Source organism: Panicum hallii, chromosome 5 (assembly GCF_002211085.1).
Source record: "Panicum hallii strain FIL2 chromosome 5, PHallii_v3.1, whole genome shotgun sequence".
Lineage (NCBI taxonomy): Eukaryota > Viridiplantae > Streptophyta > Magnoliopsida > Poales > Poaceae > Panicum > Panicum hallii.
This window is the reverse complement of record NC_038046.1, coordinates 14,673,680-14,701,402: the sequence shown is the minus strand read 5'-3', so window position 1 is coordinate 14,701,402 and position 27,723 is coordinate 14,673,680. Positions and strand designations below refer to the sequence as shown.

The 27,723-nt window shown below is 44.4% G+C and overlaps 2 protein-coding genes across 3 annotated transcripts; one reads left to right on the top strand and one right to left on the bottom strand.

Moving 5' to 3' along the window:
* Positions 1-11,818: 11,818 nt before the first annotated feature.
* On the bottom strand, positions 11,819-13,657 carry LOC112894202 (transcription factor PAR2-like). 2 transcript variants are annotated; one of them, XM_025961835.1, is made up of 2 exons: positions 12,354-13,657; positions 11,819-12,078 (listed from the first exon to the last, which is right to left on the bottom strand). In XM_025961835.1, the coding sequence occupies exon 1, from the start codon at positions 13,469-13,471 to the stop codon at positions 12,956-12,958; it is 516 nt and encodes a 171-aa protein (XP_025817620.1). In that variant the 5' UTR covers positions 13,472-13,657; the 3' UTR covers positions 11,819-12,078; positions 12,354-12,955. The 2 variants fall into 2 exon arrangements, with proteins under 2 accessions (XP_025817620.1, XP_025817621.1); XM_025961836.1 differs by having other exon boundaries at positions 12,890-13,657.
* A 3,813-nt stretch (positions 13,658-17,470) lies between these two features.
* LOC112895725 (uroporphyrinogen-III C-methyltransferase) lies at positions 17,471-22,119 on the top strand. The gene is made up of 6 exons (XM_025963721.1): positions 17,471-18,223; positions 18,530-18,607; positions 20,231-20,300; positions 20,388-20,457; positions 21,043-21,250; positions 21,322-22,119. Exons 1-6 carry the CDS (start codon positions 17,639-17,641, stop codon positions 21,487-21,489), a joined length of 1,179 nt encoding a protein of 392 aa, XP_025819506.1. The 5' UTR covers positions 17,471-17,638; the 3' UTR covers positions 21,490-22,119.
* The last annotated feature ends 5,604 nt before the right edge of the window (positions 22,120-27,723 follow it).

Here is a 27,723-nt window from a genome sequence, read left to right as displayed (position 1 = left end):
ATTAGTAAGAAAACATACTTACGTCAAACAGAAACCAGACATTTGATCATCTGTATGCATGTCCAGGAAACTCTTTTCATCAAATATCAAGTACTCCTTGTACTCTTCAATGGAAGTGTTGCGATAACTCTTAGTACCTAAAGCAACAAAGTTCTTTTTAATAACTAAGTTTTGGTGACAATACTAGTAGAAGGTGAAAACATTTTGGGCAGTAACTGAAATGCAAGTATCCAAATAAAGAGAGCAGAATCCTGTGATCCTGTCGTGATCCAACCATCAGAGCCTAATCTAGCTTCCAAGTTTAGAAAATATTCTTTAGGGAACAAGTTGTCTCATGCTCGTTATCAATCAATTAAGCAGCAAGTAAAATAGTTCATTTCTAAAAGCTACAATGATTATTTGTTGTTCTATGCAAAAAGCAAAACAGCGATTTAGTTTCTCTTTTATATATGCCATTAGTATAAAATTGATTTGACCAATGTTAATGACAGCTCACCTCGTCGTCCTCGCGCCATTGCTGCGGCGCCCGAAGCTCCGGCCCCCACCGTCGACCCCTCCCTCCGGACCTCCTCCTCGCCCTCTTCGGTAATTGGATCTTCTCAACTTTGATCATTAGTAGATGACTTATATTCTTAGCATCCCAGAGCTTCTCAAGGGAAATAGTTCATTTCTAAAAGCTGTAGATTTCATTTGGAAATTACGCTTTGATGGTTTAATAATTTTATTGCATGGAGTCAAGATCGATAATGTTTGCTTGCCACCTATTCTACTGTTGTAGTATGTGAGTGAATCTAGTTGCGCATAGTTGTGCAAATGGGATACCAGTAGAAAAGTTTACATCATAGAGTTTACTATGTTAGTAGAAAAGTTGTTCTGGCTCAACTTTTTCAGTGGCACTATTTCTCCCATCCTCCCATCCAACATTGTCAACATTGTCAACTAATATCATCTTTAACCATCCACATGGATCTGTCTAGGACCACCAACAGATTAACAGAGGACCATCTCTCCTTCTTTTTTTAAGGGAACCACAGAGGACCATCTTTTCATTGATCTAAAATCACCAACAGATACATAGCTGCCTAGATAAATAAAGAGCACATTTTTCATCTCAACAGATATACCTAGCTACCCTGTCAATGTGGCAATGTGATATTTAGTTTGAGCAACAGAGAAGAGAAAAGTAGCATTCCATGAAAAAGGAAAGCTATGCTTGTTCCTATCAGTGCGCGAATAAGATCGCTATAGCCACAATCAACATTTCTACAAACTGCAAATCCATTCATGGAGGAAGCATTAGACAATGTGCAAATCTGATACGAGTTGGTCGAGATGTGAACATCTATGATGACTGGAACCTGGGTCACATATGTACTTGTGATCTTGAAGTTCTATTTGATGTTGTAGACACCAATGTTACGTGTGGTGCATTTGGTTTTCTGATTTTATCTTACAACTATTAATTGATATTACAGGTTTTAACTTGTATGAGATGCAAGAAATATAGAATAATTTCATATAATTAACCTTATGTTTATAACTGGTTGGTGCCTTAATATTGCTCTTCTGGTTTGTTATATATAGTAACTCCCTAAGCTGTTATGTCAAGAAATGGGCAGGTTACTTTCTCCTGGTGATGCACAAGTGCAAGTTAATATATAATTATATATTGTTATCAGCTAATTGCATATATCGATTTTTACCAATATTATTCATTAATTTGATCTCATCATGTGAGTTTTCCTAATTTGTATCTAGGCATTACCTAACTGCACATTATTCATTAATTTGATCTCAATGTGTTTATAACAATTTCAGGTTACTTGTGGTGGTGAACTTGCTGTCCTCCACGCCCTCCGAAGAATCTGCTGAAGAAGGTTTATATCTGCATTTGCTTGATCTTCTCAACTTTGATCATTAGTAGATGAGTTATATTCTTCGGTAATTGGAATACTGATAAAAGTCGAACAAACTCGAAGGTCGATGGAGGAGGTATATGAGTTATATTCTTCGGTAATTGGTGATCTAAAAGTTGTATGACATATTGTGTGTGGTCAATGCTTGATGTACGTGTAATGCTCAATGCTAATCCATGTTAGAACACCATTTCTATAATTCAAATGTCAATATGGGTACGTGGGGTTTAATGTGTTGGTTTCAGTTGATATCATCAAGCATCACGCTGCTGGAAGATCTGTTGATTTTTTATTTTTTTTTTGCTTTTTTCATTTCAATATGATTACATCGGCTATTCTTTCATTTATGTGATATTGTGTCTAATTGTATTATGTGTTCCCTGTACTCTGTGTATTACTGTAATTTGTTTTCATCGCCCGTAGCAATGCACGGGTACGAACCTCGAAATGTTAAGACTGAAACCTTGCAAATATATACATTTTAAACCTTGCAAATACATACATTTTATTAGTACTAGAAAATACTTAATGTTTTTTTATTGTTTCGGGTAGTGGAAATGGATCCTACGGACAACCAAGACGAGTTAATGCACGAGCTCATTTGTGGTAGTACTGGGCAAATAGCTCCAGAGTTTCATGAGGACGAGAACGATGGCAGCCAATTTTTAAACTTGCATTATCCTGGCGACCAGGAGCAAGATATTAGTGGGGAGGAAGAAGAAAATGTCGAGGAAGCCGAGGTATGAAATTTAGTGATTCTTCCAGGCATCAGGATAAACGTTTTGTCAATACCTGCCGTGACGTACACTAGTTGCTAGCAACCCGCTTGATAAATTTGCGATTCTTTCAGGCATCAGGATCGACGAGGCCTAAACGGAAACGTGGCTCCAAGAGGAAGATGGTAGGATGTACGACCATCACGGAGATCAACGAAGCAACCGGCGAGCCACTAGCCCCTGGTCAAATTAAGACGACCTTTGTAAATCAATTGGGATATCTTGTTAGGAAGAACGTCCCCATAAAGTACAAGCTTTGGAAGAGAAATAAAGTCTCTGATCGACCTGAAGATATCGTGCCAGATTCAGAGAAAGATTTGTTATGGAAAGAGGTGTCGTTGCACTTCAACTTTCCCCCAGGCAAAGCTGACAAAGTAAAGGGATGAGCATTTAAGAAGATGGCAATTCAGTTCGCCTCGTTCAAGAAAAAATTGGTGGCAAACTTTGTGAACAAGGGCCTCACACCAGATTTTGATAAAGTCTGGAAGAAGCAACGAGAGTGGTGGAATGAATTCGTGAATTACAAGCGCAGTGCTGACAGCATGGCAGCCTCGATTCAAGGCAAAATGAATGCTAGCAAAAAGACAAACTTCCATAGACTTGGGCCTGGAGGTTATAAGGTTGCTGTTCCGAAATGGGAAAAGATGGAAAATAATTTAATTGCAAAAGGAATCGTACCGCAGACCTTGAGTTGGCCCAAACGAGCAAGGTATTACTTCTATGCTCATGGAGGCACACTAAACCCCGACACTGGAATGTTTGTGACTAGCGACGTACTAAGAGAGGCTGCCCAAAGACTTGACGAGGCAATGAGGCGTACGGAAGAAGGAACCTTCCAGCCCAACAGAGAGAATGACGAGCTGACTTACGCTCTTGGGAATGCGGAACACACTGGATGGACCCGAGGCATGGGCGTAGTTCCGTGGAAATATGGCTTTTCCGGAGATCTCGAAACCTACCGAAGCCGATGCAGAAGCAAGGCAGTAGTGGCAGAGAAGATCTGTAGCCTAGAAAACCGGATAATGTCACTTGAGGCAGCAGTTGGGCAACGCTCGGATCAACCAGCTGCCAATGTGGAGTTCAGCACCCCTTCCCAGCGTCGTAGCAGTGTTGCTTCCACAGAGCACCCTGCTTTGGGTGCCGACAGGACGAGGGACCCCATCGACGACATTACCGTTAGGACCCAGTGTGAGCTTCTGGTTCTTTATGGGAAAAAGCTCAAAGTTTGTGCTGAGGGTTATGCGGAAGTCCAAGAAGAAGGCAGGACAATACATTGCCAGCCAATTCCTGAAGGATTCGCCAGAGTCTTTGTTGACCGAATTACTGAAGAACGCTGGGAAGACTTGGACCTCCCGATCCCTATAAGTCCTGAAGAAACAGAACTACAACATGCCGTACACACATGGATTGCGTGGCCAAAGCGCGACATAAGATTGGTGCAAGCAGCCACAGATTCCGCTCGGTGCTCAAGGCAAAGATCACCAACGCCACCTGATGACAGGAATCCTAGTGTTGGCCCACCTTCTCCACCGCCTGCACGGGACCCCAGCATGGATCCGCCATCACCAGCCGCACAAAGCGAGCCAATTTCGGCATCATCACCAGCCGCACAACAGAATCAGAGTCAGCGACAGAAGGCATACACGGTACCTTCGGTCCAGCCATCTCATAAGCAGCAAAGAAAGAAGAAAGCGAAGGCTCCAGAAGAGAAAGAGGCAGAAGAATCGTTTCAAACCTTCTTGCTGAAGCGCAAGCTACTGAGGGAGGCTGCGAACAAGAAGCCAGAAATAGATCCGGTTGCGAAGGCACACTTCGTTAAACACTTCATTAAAGATCCCACCAAGGAGAAAGAAAGGGAGTCGGATTATGATCGGCAGATCAGAAAGTGCTACAACAACCCCAAGAATCGACGGATCAATGCAAAGACCGTTCCCCAGCTCGGAGAGCAGTCCAAACAATCGATTGCTTCGTTGATAGTGCCGCGTGAAGAATGTCCTGATGAATCAAGAGATCCGTTGACCATGGCTGGGATGATATTGCAAACTGATCTAACAAGGGCTCAATTGCTTGGGGAGGCCCTACAGGATGCCCGCGGCAGGAAAAAGTTTGTACTTGGTGAACCTTTGATATGGCCAGAGTTATTACCATTCCTACCAACGAGAATGGCCGAGTTACACAAATGGTATGCCGTGCAATCTAAAGCTAATCAATTAGAGATGTTCCCAGCCCGGATTAAAGATGAGCATTTCTGACGGGGGGCAGGTGAAGTATATATCGAGTTTGAAGCACTTTACGATTTATACCATCAAGATGCCCTTGACAAGTCCCTCCTGAGTGTACGGTGCATGTGAGTATTGTCTCTCGTTTCATTATTTTTAGCCTTGTGTGTTGACTGATCCCCGTTTTTCTTGTGTCCCGTAGGTCAAAAATTCAAATTTGCCGAAAAAAGAACTTCCATAACGTCGGGTTCTTCGACCCCGATATTATACACGAGAAAACGGTAGAGCAAAACCCTGAAGAAATAGTCAATATTATATACAGGGGGTTGCGTAAGAATAGCATGTGTCCCTTCATTCTCTTGCCATACAACCATCAGTGAGTCATTCTTTGTTAGCCTCTTGTTTTCAATCCCTTCGTATTAATAATACTATTTAATAACTATTTTAATCAACATTAATTGGTTATGCGTATGTATATGCACAGCTTTCATTGGATATTGCTTTGTATTCGGATTGAGGAGCACAAGGTCTTGGTGTACGACTCGTTAAGGCAAGATAAATCAAAGTACCAAGATCTCATCGAGGTGGTAAATAATGCATGGCATCGCTACCTCCGCAAACACATAGGCTTGCCCATAGGTGAAATCGAGCCTCTTTGTTGGGTGACTGATTTTCCGGTATGAATATACTCTCGCTACTAATGTCATTCGTAATAAATATCAGAAAAATTCTATATCTTAACCCACATTTGTCCATAGTGTTGGAGACAGGGACAAGGAAACAACTTATGTGGATACTACGTATGCGAGTGGATCAACACTTTTGCAAGTGAAAAAGGGCAAATGACAGTGGAGGCATTCAATGTACGTGAGCACAATCACATCTGCTCATCATTTTAATTCATTATCTTTTATTCTCATGTTTTTTCGAAAAATGTGACAGCATTGGCGGATGAAAGAAGAACTCATCGAAATGGCTCGGATCAGGGCAATTCAAGAAGCAATATGCGGATTCCTGCTCGATGAAGTCATAAATCCTAAGGGCGAATTTTATGGCGATGTCCGTACAAGCGTCGCCGAAAAAGATCCGACGACGGGGAATTTAATAAATTACTATAGTTGATGTTCTTACTAATTTGTAATATCTCAAGTACTTTTAAACTCCTAAGTGTTCCATACATGATGAATATATATATATAATATTAGTGTAATATGCTGTCCTAATATTACTGTGCAATGCAAAAAGTACGATTATGTAGTCGCATACGGTACAAATACGCATAGCCATACGTATAATGGAACGAAAAACGAAAAACAAAAGGTAAGAACATCAACCCTAAACCCTAAACCCTATACGTATAAAAACGAAAAACAAAAGGTAAATAAAAAAAAGATTTAGTGCCGGCCCGTAATACCAGCCGGCACTAACCTTGCTGCCAGGAGCCGGGCAGGGTCGGGCAAGTTAGTGCCGGCTGGAGTAACAGACCGGCACTAACACGCGCCAGTTAGTGCCGGTCAATAAAGCCGGCACTAACGGCTGTCACGTTAGTGCCGGCCATTTAGTGCCGGTCACAGGGACCGGCACTAAATCTCCCTGTGACCGGCACTGATGTGCCTTTCTCCGGCAGTGGCAGTAGCCCACTTGAGCAGGTGATGGGTCCTGCCTGCTCCCATATGATGATGTGCCTGTCTGAACCGCGAACGAAACTCTCCCAAGTTTTGCTCTCAAGTCTTTTCAAACAAACACCCAAAAGCAGAGGCCTGTTCTGTCGGTCCATGGAGAGCTAGGGATAGTTGGGACCCACGTACGCGGCCTGCTTGTGAACTGTGAAAGGAATGGGGTCGCCTGCCCTTGCTTGTCATCATCCATCTGTTACCTCCACTCCGATGGGCGCGCATATACATGGTCCATGATCCTCAGAAATACTAGTGCTCTTGATGACCAGAAGGCACAAGTGGTTTAATTTGGAGCAATAAGCTTGGCTTCCAAAATTCGGCTGCCGATATAGTTGAAGTCATTGCGTACTGCTAGCTAGCTAGGTGCACTTCCTCAGCCTCAGGCAAAGTAAAGAAGGTCATAGTAGCTAGATTCACAAATCAAACATGCAGATCATCACATGCATAGGCGTGTTGGATAGTTCATCAGTGCGGTTCTAGTTGGGCCAGATAACGCTCCGATCCTAACTCCCTAGTTAGCAGGAAGCCAGGAAGAGGAGGAGGAGACGGGATAGGCTCAGCTGAGAGATCAAGAAGAGCTGTGAGGTAGGCACGTCATGGACAGCGCTAGCTAGCTACTGGTTTCAGGTTGGTGGCCCGGTCAACTCGGCTGCCTTATCGATCGCTGCATGCTGCGCTTGCACCTAAATACGACGCTCCTGCTACTCCTACATTCACGCACGCGTCAAAGATCTATCGTATACACCCTATATACCGGGGACTACACCGTTCGCCACCGCAAGGGGCTGCCGGCCCCGCGACTGGAGACTTGGAGAGAGGTGCCGGGGCCCATCGCTCGCGTCGCCGTCTCGACTCGACGGGTTGCGTGAGGTGCGGTGCACGTGGTGATTCCAGGGGATCGGATTACTGGGACGGCGATGCTGCTTTCAGCACGGGACAAGGCCTCGCTTTGGGATGGAGATCGCGGTACGGTGGCGGTGGTCCTCGCTGATGAGGGCGCTGCGCTGCGGCTAGCTCCTTCCTCGCTCGACAGGTGTAGGCAGCACGGCGGTGCATGCCATCGCCGGGCACTCTCCCTGGAAATGTGACACTCGTTACAGATGGGCATCGCGGAAAGAGACGCGGCTAATAATAAAGATGATGCTGATGCTACATGCCCTCAGAATAAGCAAGGCAGATATGTGAAAGCATGATTTTGTTTGTTTTTTTGGAACAGTGAGAATGCTAAATTACTTTGGAACAGTAGGAATGCATGATTTTGTTTTTTCGTTGACAGTTCGATTTCTTTCGCTAGCTAGTACCAAGGTCCTTTTGGGTTTTACTAAATTGATCCTGTAGGTCCTATATGAATTTATCCCATCAACGCAAAAGAATAATTATTCGCAAAAGCGCACAAACAAGGAGGATTGTATTGTTGAGCCAGAAAGGAGAAAGAACATTGTTTGGACCGGACCGGCCCATCTCTGAACTTAAAACGCTAAGAGCTCTAAAACGAAGCCCAGCAACGATAGCCTACATAGAGCCCAACACGCAAAGCCATGTGTAACAATGTTTCAAGCTCACGCTGCCACATAACCAGCCCATGATGGATGCGCCCTGCTCATCAAATATGTTCACCAACCATCTAGAAGTGTCTAAACGAACTCGGGTATTGCTCCAATTCAAGAAAAAGCAGAAATACAATTTCACTACAGGCACCAATCCAAACACTGATTCTTACAAGATGGTAGTGTTTTAGTGTATAACTAGAAAACCAACGTCGAACTGAATATGAAAAGATACGTACTTCCGCTAAAATTTGGTATAGTTTACCTTACTTCCTAATATATTAATACCTCATTCACTTACTTGAAAACAAGCACATGAGGGGCCAGGCTCGTTTAGGCATAAATTGAAGCGAGGGCAACGGAAGGAATTCAACATCTGAAAATTAAAAACAACTATGTACCATGTAGGCTGGCTCAATGAGGAGGTGAAGCCGGATATTTTTTTGCATTATAGGCTGGCTGTAAATTTTATATATTGACTATGTATCTTTTTTTGCAGGAATTTCTTCATTTTCTTTGCATAGGTAAACCTCTAGTAGATTATAGAATAATAAAAAGTTATGTCTATACATTTGAAGAATGATCTGGAGATATAAGGATTTAACACAATCAAACAACCAAACTAAAATATAACCACACCAATCATACTGTTTCAGATTAAAAGGTCCTAAAAAATTTCAAAGTATTTATAGCTTGGAACAATTAAAGAATTAGGGCAGAAAAAACTGTTCAGAGCAACTTGAGTGAAACAGGTCTTCAATTCTTCATCAGACTTAGTTTCATTCTTGATAATTTTGTTGGAAAAAAAGGTGACTGAAGGGATGGACTGTTTATCAAACATTGACAAGATAATAGATTTTCCAGCAGCAAAATTAGAAGAGAAAGCTTTATCACCCATTTGGAGACTGAGAACTAAATGGACAGATTTTTTCGTAAGAGAGATAACTTTCCCATCTACCACTATGTCAGCTGATCTATAATTGACTAGCTCAGCAACCCACTTCACAAACTTATTAGGCATAAAACTTTGGAACAACATAAGAGAACCCAAGCCACAATTATCAATAACTTTGCGGTTATCAGGTGCAAGAGCATCCAAAACAGATGAGAAGCTTGAGACGGTCTTCTAACAGAGTTATATTTGTTTGGCTCCTACCAAAGCGAAAATAGAGTAAAAAATAATTGATTATGTTTCTTCGGCTCCTACCAAAGCGAAAAAGAGTAAAAAATGATTAATTAGAAATAATAAACTAAAAATAAGAAAGAACCACAACATTGACTAGGGTTTAAAAAAAATACCTCAAGACTTATAGTCTTTGCAAGCTTCCTCTTCAATACTTTCAATTTATTGTACAGAGAAAAAAATAGATAAGCAAAATTAGTCTGAATAGAATTTCAAATTGCAAAGAGTAAAATATAAGAAATTTGAATGAGATAAATAAGAACTTACATTTTTCAAAACTTCTTTATAGGCAGCAACTTGGATACTTTCAAGATCACCTGAACATTGAACCTATGATGAAAAAATAAACAAAAACCAAACAACATTGGATTAAAAAGAAAAAATAAAAAAAAGCAAAATTCTAAGGCTATAATGTACATAAGAACTGCAAATAAAGGAAAAAAGACTTATTTCGGAATCATCAAATCCATTGCTCTCACTGTTAGACAGTGAAACAAACATATCTTCGAGGCCCACACTATAAGAATCCTCTGTGCTGTCAAGGTCAACAAATTTTTTAGATCTCTTCCTTGCCATCTACAAAAAGTTAACATAATGAAGATAGTACATATTTAATAAGAAAAAAAGATAAGTTAGTTAGTGCAAATAAATAAGCAGTTAAGTTTCAAAGTAACAAAAATAATCAGAAAACCTGACTCAATTTGAACATAGGTTCAATAAGGTACAAACTAATAAAAAAATAAAAGAATAATGATGCAATAATCTAAACTGACAAAATTATTAATACAAAAATTATAGATTAAACTAACGGGTAAGACAATGCAGGTAAGACAATGCATATTGTGATGCTCTCAAAAATATATTGTACTAGATAAAAAGGACAGATTAACAGTAATACAATAGATAAGGAGAACAAACAAATCAGAACATAAACCATATAATATACTAGTATGACAGAACAGATAAGATAATGCATATTGTGGCGCTATCAAAAACAGTATTCTAGATGAAAAGGATAGAATAACTTCTAAAGGAATAGAAAGGGAGAACAAATAGATCAGAACGTAAACATGATTTGACGAAAAATCTAAAAACATGAAATAATCTAAATGTAAAAAAGAAATTAAACAGGACATTGGAACATCAATAAACTGTAACTAATATATACTAGTATCATATTAACAATACAAGTTACAACAAATAAAATTGTGATCACTGGATAATAATAGAAGAAACCGACACAAACTGCACGAGTAGAAGAATCAGACAACTAAAAAAACATCAAGCAAATATGAGAAAATCCAAACCCAAACAGACAGGATAATGAGACACAAAACCCCAGATTCTAGATGAAGACAAAGCTAAAAATGAACAGTACCTAAAACATGATAATTATACGTGATAGAATACACGAACGGGACATGTAACAGTACACAGAAACGAAAACCCCCAGAAAACCAACAACAATTTAAGACATAAATTCAAAATAAAAATCAACTGCAGCAACGACTGCATACAACCTAAAGTCAGGAAAAAAATAGAGCGCACAACCCGTAGGAAAAGCAAAGTCGAACCAGAAAATTACATGAGCAACACTCAAAATCGACCGCAATGAACCTAAATGGAACCACGAATCGCAATGAGCAACACTCAAAATCGAGTGGAATGCCCTAAATCGAACCCGGAAACAACAAGCGAAACGCTCGAAAACAACTGGAAAGGCCCAAAAATTGAACAACAAATCTCCATGAGCAGGGCTACAAATCGACTAGGAGACCCAAAATGGAACCACAAATCTCCATGAGCAACGCTTGAAATCGAGTGAAATGCCCCTGAATCGAACCACGAATCGACAAGCGAAGCGTTCGAAAACAACTAGAAAGGTCCAAAATCGAACAATGAATATCCATGAGCAGGGCTACAAATCGACTTGGAGACCCTAAATGGAACCACAAATCTCCTTGAGCAACGCTTGAAATTGACTGGAAATGGCCGAAATCGAAGAACAAAAAGATAAGAGCTCATCTCGAAAAAGGATCAGAAAAGCATCAAAAAAACACACGGAGAACAAGAGAACCAAGAATAGGACAGCAAGCACATAGAGATTAGAGTGCAAAGCAACCAAATCTACCAAAAGAAATTGAAGAAGAAGAAAGAAATCGGGATGAACCCTAGAATCGCCTCTCCTAGACGAGAGGGAATGGGGAAAGCGAAATGAGGCATCGGAACTGATGCACCGGGGATAACGAGGGAGAAAAAGGAAGCGGCGCGCGGACTGAAATACAAACAGTACAACGACCCCATAAGTCAAAGACACAGCAACAAAACTGAGTGCAGGGAGGAATGTAGAAATTAGAACGATTCCAGAAAAACATCCGACGGCCAAAAAACGAGTGAGATAGAGCCACAAATCACACGGGTGACATATAGCTTTCTCGCTTTTTTACGTTCTTCGTAGGGTGTGTGGAGTAGAAACAAACAACTAAGGTTGGATACTTGCATTGAGCTACCAAGTTTGTTATTCTTTAATCTGTACAGAAATTTTCGAAATGCTAGATAAATACTGATTGCTTACAGATATCCATTACTGTTGTTTATGAATATGTGCACAAGCACATGAATCAGAGTTTCAACATGCAAGGGCGCCTTGCTTACTGGTCCGGCAAAACTGGAAAAGGACTCAAGCGTGGGCTAAGCACGGGCTGGGCTCTTGTCGGTGCATGTTGGGCCTGTTGGCATGCTGGGCTACTAGAGGATTTCCCTGAAAAAAAAACAAAGAAGATTAAGAGAGATGTTTGACTTTGACCACCAGAGGGTCGACCGTCCAACCCCCGTCACGTTTTTGAGGCAAAGTTGTCGATTGGTCTGCGACATGGATTTCACAGCAGCATATGTTCGACTGTTCCCACCTACTCCCTTTATTCTAAATTATTAATTATTTTAGCTTTTCTACGCATATATCTAGATATATAGTAAAATTTATACATTAAAAAAATTAAAACGATTAATAATTTAGAATGGATAATGAATAGGTACTGCAGTGTATTCTGTGAATAAGCGTTGCCGTCGGTTTGCTCATCCCCCGACGATGCTCTTGTTGCACACTCGACACTTGCAAACCGTCTTGCTTTTTATCAGCTACACCTTGCTAGAGCTGCTACATGCACTGCACGGGTCACTGGTGGTACTACTCTCTCAGTCACAGATGAGCTATCTGAATTTAAAAAAATCGTTTCAAAAAAAGAAAAGCTATCTGAATTAAAAAGAGACGGATCCCCGGTGCCAATCCTAGTCTAGGATCCTCCACATGGGGCAAGTACCTCGAAAACAACGAGCATGGAGAAAAGGTACTCCTGCAATTCATACTAGTACACGAGCCACATGCTCCGATCAACTGATGCCTAGTTCGCAAGGACCAGCGTGCTCGATCCACATCCACTGCTCCTTTCTCTCAATGCTCTCAAACAAAAATGCCGTGACATTTTCAGGTAGGAACACGACGAAATGTGCGCTCCGAATTGAAGCATCCGCACTGGCTGCTCCCAACGACATGCCCAGATGCGGAGACGAACCTGACGAAGCTCGGATCACTAGCCGGAAGAAGAGGCCAGGAAGGACCCGCTTGCTGCTGTTCCTTCTCACTGAGGCTTCTCCGGCGTGAGGAGGCCATCACCCTTCCCCGGCAGCGCGTCGAGGCCGGAGCCGGAGAGCAGGCAGGCGAGCGCGCGCATGACGCCGACCTGCGCCTTGAGCGCGGCGATGTAGTCGGCCGTCTCCTCCAGCAGGCCCTCCACCGCCATGCCCTCGCCGCCCGGCACCAGCCGCCGCAGCAGCGCCACCTTCTCCTCCACCGCCACCTCCTCCTCCTTCTCCTCCTCGTCTTCCTCCGGCGAGGCCGCCTTCTTCTGCACCTGCAGGTGGTTGCCCGTCGTCGACGACGAGGTCACGGTCACCTCGAAGGGGAAGGGGTCGTCCTTCGGGTCCACTCGGCGGCCCAGAGCGCGGCCCCACTGGCTGCCTTGCGACGAGCGCGCCAGCCCCAGCTCCGCGGCCGCCTTGATGCGCCGGCCGCGCTCGCGCACGAGCTGCTGCTGCTTCCGCCTCTCCACCCCTTCCTGGCCGCCGGCCTCCAAGATCGCAGCGCGGTGGTCCATGACCTCCCGGGGCCAGCTAGCTACGGATCGATCGACGCGCACACGGCTGTGCGGTGGTGGATGGGGATCGAGAGCCGGATAGATGACGACGATGGGCTGGATGAGAGTATGTGCAAACGCCGCGCGCGCTTGCCCCCGCTTTATATATCCGGCGACGCGAGAGCGCGAGGCGGAGGGAGTTTTGCTACTACCACCAGCTCAGGCTCAGAGCCGAGAGCGGCTTGGCTTAATGGCTTTACGGCGTTTTGCTGGGGATGGGAACGGGGCATGTGGGTGCCTCGTTCAGCGCATCTAGCTGACGCTGCCAGCCCGGTGCTAGCCTGTTATTGCCTAGTCAACCGGCTACGTGTAGCCGGGAGATGGTTATCGTACTAGGATTTGCCAATAATGCAGCACCGATCGTGTCTGCGTATGAGCACCAACTCACGTCCTTTCAACCGTATCAATCAACAATCACGAATACACAGCACCTTTTCTTTTTTGAGGGTCGTCCGAGAAAGATAGCATTTCTTCTCTAAAGGAGGAGGAGGAGAATCCGGAGCGTGTCATCGTAATCTACACGAAGAAGTGTGCTACAGCACCTTCTGTGCGAGCGACACAGGACCGGCCCCCGATCAACCGCCCACTCCACAGATCAGACAGCAGCCACAAACAAAAGCCAGAGAGAGCTTCGTAGCCCGGCCTGCTCCTGACCCATGTGTGTGGCGTTGTACGCTTCCGCCAGGTCCCTCGTCGCGGCCTCGCCGGTCATGCGCCCGCACGTGATCTGATCCCGGCGCGGCCGCGGCGGCGTCCTCCCCGACGCGCGACGCGAGGCGGGATGCGAACAAACAGCTAGCTCAGCTCTCCTGCGCGCGCACCGTCAAAAAGTCCCACGCCGGAAACCCATCCTGCTACCCGGGGGGGCTAATCCATCCGCACCGCCGTCGCCGCGCCTCCCGGAGGCCGTACACCCCGCGGCCGCGTCGCGCGGAGGGGGGGGACGACGCGACGGCTGCGGCCCCGGCCCCGGCCGCACGTACTAGTTTGACGCGGAATTTTTAAGGCCCCCCACCATGCCCATACCATACGGCGACTCTGACCTCGACGGGTCGACGCGGAGAGGGATCGCATCGATCGCCTCGCGCGTGTCATCCAACCATACTGACGCGGATGCGCGCGCGTGCAGGGTTAGCCTGAGCTCGCCAGGCCAGGTTGTCATGATCGACCCCGTCACGGCACGTAAGGGTCAGCGGCGCCCTCCAACTAGCCCTGCGCAAGCAAAGGCTAGCTCGAGTCGACTAGCACCGGGTCTACGTCTACGTACCCTCCTGACTGACCCGATCGAGCCACCGAGCACGCATGTGCAGCAGCGGAGGGGCACATGCGGGCATGTTAGCCTACACTACACCTACACACGGGGGGTTCGTCAAGAAACTGGGGCGCCACGGGCGCGCCGAGGCCTCACACTTGTCCGCACAGTCGCACACCACGACGGAAGATGCGGGGCACATTGCCCACGTTGGGCTGTTGCGGCGTTGGCGGGCTCTGCTGCGAAGTCAAGAAGAAAGATATGGCCTACTGACTACTCCCGGCCTTGGCTGTGGCGGGCTGAATGTCGGGTGTCCTCTCAAGCTGGGCTACGTGGGCTTGTAGTCACATCGAATCTGCGAAACCTGGGCCGACTAGCCGACGCTGACTGAGACCACAGCGAGAAGGCCCAAGCTGACCCAATCAAAGCGTCGGCTCCCATTCTCCCCTGTTCTTTTCCAAAGTCAGTGGAACTGACGAAGGGTTCTGCCATCGTTAAACCAAGTGACAGAGAGGGTATTTGATCCACGGATTAATTTTTAACCTGGACTAATTTTTAATCCGGATCATATGAGATGTTTGGATACCAAATATATGGATTAAACATGAGCTAACTATATAAAACTTAAAACTAACTGCATAAGCCGGTGCTAATTTACGAGATGAATCTATTAAACCTAATCAATCCATCATTAGCACATGCTTACTGTAGCACAACATGATCAAATTATGCTAATTAGGCTTAATGGATTCATCTCGTGAATTAGCATCCATTTATGCAATTGGTTTTGTAGTTAGTCCATATTTAATACTCCTAAGTGGTGTCTAAACATTCGATGTGACAGGACTAAGATTTAGTCCAAGGGAAATAACAACTTTTCTTTGTTACCGGTGACTTCATGAGTCTCTGGTCCCTGCTGGAGCTACCAATCAGAACTAAATATCCGCCACCCTCCTAACAGGCACCTAGCCGTTGGATCTGGAACTAATACTTTCATTAGTCCCGGCTTAAAACTAGCCGAGACAAATGAGGAGGACGAAAGATCGTTTCTATAATAGTAACTTTGGCTATGGATTATACAAAAGTTGACTTAATTTTTCAAACAAAGCCTGCTATTATCTTTGCACTATCATATCTTTGTGCTTGGTGCTTTCTTTCAAGATGTTAGAGCCCCTTTTCAATTATTGATGACTTTTGTTATTCATACAGATCTGATGCTCAACTTTATGCTTGTCACAGCAATATACCTTCTTGTAAGTAAACATTCTAGAATTTTGATTAAAAAGAATCATCAGGACTCAGGAGTTGTCATTTCGTTGTTTATACCGCAGGTATCTTACAGAGTGTTTGTATCAGACGTGTTGAAGTCGGCTTTTATTCCCAATGGAGACAACAACCGTCAATATCAGAATTTTGTAGCTGGGATCATCATCTCCGTATGTCTGTATTTCAGCTTGGTTATACTTCTCAAGATTCCAGTTCTATAGGTATACAACTTGTGCCTTAACATCTATCCCAGTCAACGCATCTGACGACATTCCAGAAACACAAAATTAACCGTGCATTTCCAGGTAAAAGTGCCAGCAACATGATCTTGATACATTTGATTGCCTCATTTCCACTTTGCAGTTGTTGGAGAAAAATATACTCCAAAAAGGAAGAGAAGGTATGGCCAGTATTTACAGGCCTGAGTGCAGATTTACATGGGCCAGATTTTGTTTTTCCCTTTACCTGTTATTGTACACATTTAGGCTTCGGTGCATTCTTTTGGGAGTTGGAACAGCAGGTTAGTTGTACTTATGATTCTTACGTGTTACAAATGCACGAGGAACTGAAGTCACATCAAGGTTTTCATCTCAAAGATATAATGGTAGATCCGTTTACTGATGTAATTCTAGAATAGCTACTCCATAGTGTACTACATAAATCAATACAAATGATAACCATGTTGTTCTTCCTGAAGGCTCTAGTGCCTATTCGGATCGCAGCTATGCCTTTTCAGATAACCGTGTTTTGCCTTGCAAAGTGTAGCAGTAGACTCCGTAGACTGCAAGCTCAATTAGATCGGGGAAACTGTTAGAAAGAATTTAGGCATGCCAGCAACTGAAAAGCTAGAGGTATGGCAATGGCTGATGATCTTGCTGCACCATTTTTTGAGATGACTCGATCTTCATGGCGGTCTTGTTCAAGCCTACTGGAGTTGGTTTACCTTCAAGCACTTTTGCCCAAGGCATCACTAAGAATTTTAAGCAATTGCCCAGATAGAGCGCTTGTACACTGTTGCGCCACGTACAAAGGTGTTCTCAGATTAGTTAGTTGTCCAGCTGAGTCCAGTAATCCGTCCAACCTACAAAGTGAAATAACCGCCTAATAAGAAAAAAAACAAGTGAATATGGCCAGTCCCTCTAGGTGCCATCTCTCTCTAAAAAAACAAAAAAGAGATGCTGTTGACATCTGCGATGGCGTCAGCGAACCCGCCACAGGCCACACCCGCCGCGGCCGTAGAACCTGCGCGGAGAGGCACACTCCCACTGGGACTTGACCACCTCGACGCGGCGGCTCCTCTAGTCCTCTAGCTGCCCGGCTGCCCGTACGCCACAGCCAAAAACACCCCTGGCCCGGTGGTTCATTGAACCTGGCCCTTCAACGCTCCCCAAGGCCAGCCAAAGCCGCCAAGGGGCGTCCGTCCCCTTGCTGCTGCGGTCCTGCGCACTCGTACCCAGGCCCAGCCCTTCGCCCCTTCGCCAATCCAAAACCACACGCCCACAGCAAAAAGTGTCAGCTGGTTCCTGGTCAGCTCGCCCCCCTATAAAGCCCGCACCACCCCGCGGCGGCCAGCCACCCGCTCCCGCTGCCCGCCGCCCCGCCGCACCGCCATGGCTCTCGCCGTCCGCGTGCCCCGCTTCCAGCCGCGGCCGGCCTCCATTTCCGCGCCCGCCTCCACCTCCTCCCTCGCCGCCGCCGCCGCAAACGCGAGACCCCGCGCCGGCGCCGCCGTCCGCACCGCCGCCGCCTCGCCCTTCACCGAGGCCACCTCCTCCTCGCGCTACCGCCGCGACGCCTGGTCCTACGCCGCCGACGGCTCCTCCAAGCCCGCATCGTCGTCGTCGTCGTCGCCGTCCTCCTCCGACGCCGCCGCTGCCGCGGCGGCGGCGGGCCGCCGGGACGACGAGATCGCGCTGCAGCTGCCGGAGCTGCGGAGGCTCCTGGACGCGCTGAGGGCTTCCAGGGGGAAGGGCGCCGAGGGGGAGGGCGGCGGCGGCGGGCCCGGGAGGGTGGCGCTGGTCGGGACGGGGCCCGGGGACCCCGAGCTGCTCACGCTCAAGGCGGTCCGGGCCATCGAGGCCGCGGACCTGGTGCTCTACGACCGGCTGGTGTCCAACGACGTGCTGGATTTGGTCGGGGAGGGCGCCAGGCTTCTGTACGTCGGCAAGACAGCGGGATACCACAGCCGCACCCAGGTGAGGAATGCTGCTCATTTGATCCAATTGCGATGAGTTGAGGTTTACACGCTGGTGGAAACGCGAATTGGGCGTGCATTCTGGAATTAAGATTTCGAGTACATTATTATTATTATTATTATTATTATTATTATTATTATTATTATTATTTTGACAATACATCAGACAACTTTCGTTAAGCAAAACAGAGGATGCCATATTTCTGTCTAAAACTGAGGCGGGCCCAAGCTTAGGAGTTAGGACTTTGTGCCTTCTCTTCCCCTTGTTAGTAATTTGTATGTCTGATGGCTGTTTGATGCAATGCAGGAGGAGATTCACGAGCTGCTCCTCAGTTTCGCAGAGGCTGGTGCCAATGTGGTACGGTTGAAAGGCGGCGATCCTCTGGTAATCTGTCACTCCTGTTTAGGGGGTGTTTGGATCACGAGGGCTAAAGTTTACCCCTGTCATATTGGATGTTCGGATGTTAATTACGAGAACTAAACATGAGCTAATTATAAAACTAATTGCACAAGCCTAGGGCTAATTCGCGAGATGAATCTATTAATCCTAATTAATCCATCATTAGCACATAATTACTGTAGCTCCACATTATCAAATCATGGACTAATTAGGTTTAATAGATTTGTCTCGCGAATTAGCCTAGGGGTTATGCAATTAATTTTGTCATTAGTCTACGTTTAATACTCCTAATTAGTATTCAAACATCTGATGTGACAGGGTTAAAGTTTACCTTGCTGGAACCAAACACCCCCTTAGCTCTTAAGGATTCATGTGGCAATTCCAGTTGTTAGTCTAGCTCAAACATTAAACTAGTTAAGAGATTTTGCTATTGATCGCACCATGTTCATCCCAATTGAGGACTACCCTCCAGAGTAAAGACAATAATCTGTTTTTAGTCTGCCTTTAGTCATTTTCAATTAGGCCCTGTTTGGAACCTTGGAATTGAATTCCATTCTAATAATCATAATTTAGACATAAATCTACTAAGCTAATATGATTATATACGGAATATATTTGTATACTATTGTTGACCATATGAGGGAGATACTTATGTGCTATATTTCTGCTATAGAGGAGTGAGCCAAAGAGCATGCTATAAGTTACGGAATGGTAACATAGCTTGGTGGTGTATAGAATCAATTTCCATCTCCCATCTTATGAATTTAGGATAGGCTTATATCTAAACTTTGGAAAGTGGTTGGAAAGTGGTGGGATGTCAAATTCTAAGCCAAATACCCTAGTTTATTAAGTAGATTTCAATTCCTCCAAAATGAGAGGATCCAAATGGCTCCTTAATGAATTCATACAAACCGATGGTCTGATACTGATCAGTATTGATATCACCAATTTGTAGTGGTTGTCATTTGTAACTTGTTAAAGCAGAAAATCATACAAGATAACCTCTTTTTAGGTTACTGTGTGGCTTTTGACATAAGGTTCTTAAACTTGGAAATGAACAAGATTAGTAGGATGGAAAAAGATCGAGCTTTGTTGAAGCTTTTTGGGCTTGCAGTTTGCACATTATTGTAGATGAACACAGTCCTCATTGAAACAGCGTGGCGTATATCAGTTAAAACAGTGAATGATGTCATGTATTTAAGCTGTATAGTAATAACTGGTATTTTCTGTGATTGTCTATTTTCATTCATTTTACCCAAAAGGATTTCTATTCTTATGGGTATATAAACCATCTCATGTAAACTCCATTTGTATGTAAATCCTTTAGTTGCCATAATAGCAATACACGAAAAAGGGATTAACATAACAACATATGGTCACCTGCAGTTGTATCTGTTTTCTTAACACAGTAGAGGCAAGGAAAGTAGTGCAAATAGTAGTAAACTTTTTATTTTGAGCATAGATTGTGTGTGTGTGTGTTTTCCAACCAAAGGCATAGATAGTGTCTTACTGCATCAGAGAACTAATTGGCATTGCATATGAGCATATCTACCTTTACCTTGGAGGAGTATATTTATAGGCCCTAAATTCACTTTTTATTCCTCTCAGGTCTTTGGAAGAGGTGGAGAAGAGATGGATTTCCTACAGCAGCAAGGAATTAGAGTTGAAGTTATCCCAGGTATGATAAACCCACCATGGAATCTTGGATAATTTGCAGTGTTGGTTGGTTCTAATTATCAATTGCTTGAATCAAAAAACTCTGCAGGAATTACTTCTGCTTCAGGAATTGCAGCAGAACTAGGCATTCCACTAACCCATCGAGGTGTTGCTACCAGGTAATTTTTGTATTTTGCATTTGCATCTCTACCTAAATAACATTCAAGTGGAGCTTCTGGTCATGCCTAAAGATTTTGCTTGAAATAGAAAACCACCTTTTCAATATTGCTTTTGGCAAACTTCACCATAACTGATCAGTCTTCGGTTTAGGAGCTGCAGCGCTTCCTCAAATACATTTTAGCAATTAGCATGCATGTCTGATTTAGGATAAGGATTTTCTTGACATTAGCTTAGCGTTGAGGCTTGAAGCTTTCCTAGTTTACTTGCTTGTAAGTGCCTGCCATTTCCTTGACCATACATGCATATGCTGCATAATCAAAGTGTTAAATATTATATTGCTGCATTTGATTATCTCTTTGTTTTGGTGTTCTGTGAATAATGAGGTAGCATTTTTTAAAAGAAAAAAAATGCCTCGTTGAGGTGAATGGAACTACTATGACGAAGGCTAATGTTTGGCTCTGTCACCTCTTGCATTGATAAATGAACAGAAAGACAATAGTTCATTTCTGATGTAGTATTGTACAGTGTCAAAACTTTCCGAAGTGATTAGCAGGATATTATTTGACATACAATCTTTTCTGCAGTGTCAGATTTTTAACTGGGCACTCTAGAAATGGTGGGACAGATCCTCTATATGTGGCAGGCAATGCAGCTGATCCAGACACTACTTTGGTTGTGTACATGGGTTTGTCAACACTACCGTCTCTTGCTCCAAAGTTAATGAATCACGGTCTTCCGCTAGATACCCCTGCTGTTGCAGTAGAGCGTGGCACTACCCCTCAACAACGAATGGTACTGACTGATATGCCCTAGCCAACTAAACTGTGTTTAACTATACATGCTCAATATTTTTTGTCCTGTAGGTATTCTCATTGTTAAAGGATCTCGTGGATGAAGTCAAGTCAGCCGATCTAGTTTCTCCAACTCTAATAATTATTGGAAAAGTGGTGGCCCTGTCACCCTTTTGGGTCGAGTCATCTGAACATGATGCACTGAAGATTGAGAGTTCATATGCAAGTGAGGCCAGATGATAGCAGTTTTCCTGAATTAAGTGCTTGGGCAGTCTTTGACTAATGCAATATTCCAGATATGAGCAATTCTAATTGAGAACCAAGGTAGTCTGATCTGGTTTAGTTTGGGACATGTGAGCACAGTTTCGACCTGGTGAGCCTTGACATTTCAGGAAGCACGAAATCTGAATTATGGATGGCAGCTTTACACAAGAAGCCCATAGACAGCCTTGGGGCTGCAGCGAACTTGAATGGATGGTGCCTGACAGTGTGGACTAATGCAATCCGGCTTATTTGATTTCGGTAATAGTTGTGTGCTTCTGCCTTACTTTGGTGGGAGGAGGTGTTTGTTTTCCAAAGTTGTCATTCCTGCAGCATCAGTAGATCTATAGATACATATCGCTTTCAAATCAATTCGGTTTCCTTTTGAATGGAGCCAAAGTAGATGTATGGTTTTCAATCCAGTGGCACCTGCCAGTTCCTTTCTGAATAACCTGAGGCCCATTTGGAGTGCAGGGATTTACAGAAATTTCACAAGGAATAGTTTGATTGTTGTGGAAATCAGGAAAAAAATCTGGTTCCCAAACATGGATAATTGTATGATTTTTTCATTTTGTTGAAATAAATATATTGCCTTTTTGTGTTATGTCCCTCTTTGCAAACTGTAGCACAGCGCCGGGAAGGGAAGAGGATCCTTTGCAGTACTACAGAGTGCAGTTCGGTCACTGACGTGTGGCCCTGGCCCCACATGTCAGTGACCACGCACTACTGTAGAGTTCTGCAGAGGAGTCCTGTCGGGAAGAGGGCCTTTAAGGCAGCCGGGTTCAACATTTATAGTTTTTTTTTACTTCTGTTGAGAAAATTACCTCTTACAAAGTTGGATGTTACTGTTGACACATTACACTGGAATAGTAGAAATCAAAATGATTCTAAAAGACTCTGTCGTCGTAAGTCGTAACATGCAAGGAACAGAAATTAACGAACCTGATGACTAACTTTTTACAGTATCTTTTCTCAAAACCAAAAAAAGAGAAAGAATTATGCACTATCTCTCTGTACTGGTCAATTCAAGCCATCAACTTCTCTGAAAGAAATATATATAGCTGCAACTTTTGCGTTCTGTTTCTCTGTTGGGCAATGAAATCAGTAACTGTTCACGTGCAGCCTACATTTTTAATTTAATTAGAAAACATAATGGTGATTACGATCCATATTAGTTATTGTTATTAGTTCGGTGAGTTAATGGCTGTTATGGGCCAAAATATGGCAACCTATACTTCTCTCTTATGAGGTTGAAGAAGTTTATAGTAATTTGCTCTAGTTTTGGTCATAAATATTGAAGTGCCAATTTTTAGACATGCACCAAATGATAGTCAAATTTTATTGGCATGCCTTGATTTTGGCCGGATAAAATTAAGAAGCCAACCAAGCGTGCTCTTTGAACAAATGAGGCTTTGAAAAACGGACTATTGAAAGGCAGATCCCTTACCCGCTTTGACATGATCAGCGGAGAAAATGAGAGACGGAAAGAGGACGCCGGGCGCTTGGCGACCGAAGTAATGGTGTGCTCCCGGCGGCGGCTGGTCGGTATAGTGGTCGGCGGCTCAACGGCGAAGACGAAGGCCTGCCCCGATGGGGATGGATATATATGGCCTGGTCACACTGGGCTCCCTCCCATAGCTGACCAAGTAAAAGAACTCCCATATATGGGCTTGAAACTGTTGCTTTCCTCTTGGACCGAGGGGAGCTATGCTGAAACTGTGGCTCCTCAGCATTTACGCTGCTTCACATCACGTCGGATCGTCGACGGGCCGGGGCCACGACCCTATTTTTTTTTTTCCACTGTAAAGATTGGGTTGGGTCCTCATGGTCCAGTCGCTAACGATGGTGATTCGATCACGAGGAGACCGAAATTGAAGGCAGCTAAACGGCGGAAACAACAAACTTTCGCTAACGATGGTGATTCGATCACGAGGAGACCGAAATTGAAGGCAGCTAAACAGCGGAAACAACAACAAACTGAATGCAACGATCAGAAACAGCTCATGCCTCCTCTGCACAGTAAGTGAACCATACCTACAAGTCTACAACTACAAAAGCTACGTACATTTTCATCCTCGCTTCGCTTCACGTAAAAGAGTTAATCTAAGATTGCAATACTTTCTAGAGTTGAATAATTTCTGGAGTTAGCTACTCAAGTTACGGTCCGTTTGGTTCCATAGAGCTAAACTTTAGCTCTCCACTTTTAATTTTATTTTAGAAAATTTTAGCCCCCATTAGCCCTCCAATATGGGCTAAATAGGGCTAATAGTGGTCCTGGATAATCAAAAGACTCTCTCTACCCTTCCCATCTAAGGCTAAATTTTAGCCCCTGTATCCAAACAGCAAAATAAAGAATAGCAAAGCAAAAGGAGCTAAACTTTAACCCTCCATTTGAGAAGCTAATCTTTAGCCTAAGGGTTAGTTTGTATCAAATAGGCTCTCAGCTCATTCCACTTTTAACTTTTCATTTAGGACTATTCTTAACCTATCATGCCTCATGCGTGGCATTCCGCTTATAGCCCAACTGTTACACCGACAGTGTGAAACGACTATGGAGACCGGAGCGTGTGTGGTTTTATTTGCCTCTGTGCCATCCTGCCCGGATGTGACTGTTTGGGTCAGCGCACGGTGACAGCAAGTGTGCTTTTGTGGACCGTTTCTTCCACAGCCTGGTCGTCTTGGGCTGGTGTTTTCACCGCCGACGACTGGCGGCGCGCTGCGACAGCTCTAACAGTCTGGCTACTCTTCGACTATTCCGAGGGGAGCTCAGTATAATTGGGTCCCTCTCAGACTGTCAATCATCCGCAGTTAGCGTTGGGCATTTCGACGCAGGGGAACAACTGACGAAACACAAAATCTGCGTCAACGAATATTGGTATTTGTGGTCAGGTTTCGCAAAAAAAAAAGAGAGGAGAATATTGGCGGTCATAGGGTACATGACTCTGAGCTCAATCCATATATGTAAATTCTCGTACAGTACTATATATTGACTACTGCCCCATTGATAAGCTTATATACGTCTGCCACGCATGCATTTTTCCAGAAGGCACTGGATGGATGCATGCCGGCATGCACGCGCTGGCTTTATTTGCGCCGAGACGAGATACGGCGGCGCTCATGATGAACCATGCCGCCGGCGGCGAGCATCATGTGCTCCGCGTACGTAGTAGATTAGTAGTAGTGTTCCCGGAAGCGTACGTCGTCGCGGGCGCCGGTACGGTCCCTGCACGTCGAGCCAGACGTACGTGGCGCACCGCTGCCCGCCAGACGCCGCGCCGGGGCAGGAGAGGGCAGGGCAGGCCCCCCGATCGCGCTGCGCCCGCGACATATGCCACGGAAAACGACCGCGCACCAGCGGCCGGAGTCAATGCAAATTAAAGGAAAAGGTTTAGGCGCTGGCTGTGGCAGCGGCAGAGTCGAGTATGCGTCCGTGCCCATGCCCCGCTGCCTGTGCCCGAGCGCGACGCCTCCGGCCACCCGCCGCGGCCGGCGCCCGGTGAAACCGCCGGTCGCCGCTCAGGTTTTGCAGCCGAAAACCACGGGCGGTCGATCGACTGGTCGGTGTCCCTCTTCGATCCCCCGCCCCCCGGCCAATGCCAATGCCAATGCCAATGCCATTGCGGCCCGCCGCCGTTTACCCGTTGCGGCGCTGGACACCACCAGCGCGGCGGCCGGCCGGGCGTACGCCCGCACGTGCCCCGAGCCAGGACGGTTAACTGCCGACGTACGCCCAGTTAACTCCACCCGACCTGCCACATAATACGGCTAGGCACGCCAGACACCACCACCACGCATGGATCACCGTGTCACTGGATGATGAGGAACACATGAATGTTTGGTTCGAGGAGGGCCGGGCCACGGTCGCCAATGCAGGCTACCTACCAGGCACTGTGCATCATTCGATTCACGACGTGGGCGTGCTTAAGCTTTTGAGCGCACGATGTATGGGTACGTACGCGGCGAGAGCTAGCAACAGGCCGGGCACGTGCCCCGGGGCCGTGCAGGTAGCCAGGTTTGGCTATCAATCAATCTGGTTTGGCGCACTCTGTGTTGTGTTGTGTTGTCTAGCTGTGGAAGGAAACGTACGACGACGCTACTACTAGTTACTACTACTAGACAGTAGTATGATTCTAGAACCGGTCTACTAGTAGCGTGGGTCGGCGTTCCCGATCCGTCGATCATGTACAGTACGCGAAAATTTATCAGCCGCACGCGTACCTACATAGTACGGTGCAAGATACGTAGCGCTAGCTCTACACATGCATGCTGCAGCTGATTAGTGTACGGAGTAAGCACACCTGTCTATTCAGGGGGTGTTTGAATCCATAGCTAAACTTTAGCAAATATTTCATTGCTAATTAGGAGTATTAAATATAAATTAATTATAAAACTAATTGCACGGATGTACGCTAATTTACGAGACGAACCTATTAAACCTAATTAGTTCATAATTTGATAATGTCGTGCTACAATAAACATACGCTAATGATGGACTAATTAGATTTAATAGCTTGATCTCGCGAAATAACCTCCATCTGTGTAATTAGTTTTATAATTAATCTATATTTAATACTCCTAATTAGTAACGAAATATTCGATGTGATATGAGCTAAAGTTTTGTCCTCGGATCTAAACACCCCCCTCAGTCAAGTACATGCATCGACCGAGCCACCCGCTGATTATTGAAGGGGGAATCCAGCCATCATCTCCTATCTCCAAATTTCATTTAGTTGTTTCTTCCTCATGTGCCCTTGCATTGGCTAGACAATGACACTCGTTCTCGGCTCCTCGCCCTTCCATCCCAACTCTCTGTCTCCAACAACTAGGGATGAAAGTGGAGCGGATAATTTTTCCTATCCGACTATAAAGGTGAGTATTTTATTTCTTTATGGCTTTTGTTTAGAAATTATTAATCAACATAAAAAAGCTACACACATGTCATCATTTTTTAATAAAGGTAAAATAAAAAGCTGCTGTAATGGTAGACAATATCCCACACATCATGATCATTTGTTTTGCTAACGAAGGTACAAGATGATCCATTTATTTCGCTAGTCATTTGCAAGGGCTCAGTAAGTGGCAAAAGAAGTACAAATTATGCATGGCAAATGACCATATGCCATCATGCCCTTGTGGCAGAAATATAATTTTTCCTAGATACATTTTTTTGATTAGTTAAAAACAATAATTTAACTTCTTAATGCTATCTTTCCTAAAAAATTTCCATATATATATATGAAAGAAAGAACACAATAGTCCATTGGATTTTTATTACAAATGGACCATGCTGACCCTTCTGAAATGGATCGTAACTCAACTACTCTAGTGCACTATCATATCTCTTTATTTGCACTAAAATAGATAAAGAGGACGGGAGTGTCACAGCAACCAGATTTTTCGCATTTCCTTACTACTTGAATACTGGAAAACGACAGCTTTTAACAAAAATAGAAGCGTACAAAAACAGAATGGCACAATTTCTACTCGTGAAAATGGAGAGAAGTGTGTGTGTCATAAATAACCCAACTAAACTGGGCCAACCTTGCGCTGTTCCTGCACTTGCTCACATAGCTATCCACAGTGATAAAGGTAGACATTCTTAGGTGTGAATTAAATGGTGAAGTTAAGTCTAAGAAACAAAAGAATTACTGTTCTATATATGGTTTATCAACCTTTCTATAAAATTTCAATTGTGGCTGTATTTCTACCATTTTTCATACAAATGGTTCGCATCTCCGTGCCATGGGAATTGCACTTGTGGCAACTCTCTTATATGTGGCACCCTGAAGCCGCATTGTCACTGACATGTGTGGACTGAAGTTCCAAAAGGTTGTGCAAAGTGAGAATTTTCAGACAAAAAAAACTGTGTGAAAAGGTGTAATATATATGTGTTTTAAACCTGGTGTGCTATGATAATATGGCTCGGAAAATGCAAGAATACATTGTTTGAAAGTACTACTTCAATTCAAAATTACATGTTCTTTTAATTTTTTTCAAGTCAAACTTATCTAATTTTGAGAAAATGTATAGAAAAAATATACTGACATACTATACAATATCAAATAAATGCACAATCATTAAAATCATGTCCTAATATGATGCTCATAACCTGCAAAACGTGTAAACTTGCAAAATAATAAGCATCAGTACCAAGTCTGCGAGTTTTACTTGTCAACATGAATCGTTATAGGGATAAGAATCGCACCAGGTAAA

Bases quoted from the DNA above. Each gene is read 5' to 3' on its own strand.
- LOC112894202 (XM_025961835.1), bottom strand. From the start codon at position 13,471: ATGGACCACCGCGCTGCGATCTTGGAGGCCGGCGGCCAGGAAGGGGTG.
- LOC112895725 (XM_025963721.1), top strand. From the start codon at position 17,639: ATGGCTCTCGCCGTCCGCGTGCCCCGCTTCCAGCCGCGGCCGGCCTCC. The intron at 20,301-20,387 runs GTATGATAAACC...AAAACTCTGCAG, and splicing joins TAGAGTTGAAGTTATCCCAG to GAATTACTTCTGCTTCAGGA. The intron at 21,251-21,321 runs GTACTGACTGAT...TTTGTCCTGTAG, and splicing joins CTACCCCTCAACAACGAATG to GTATTCTCATTGTTAAAGGA.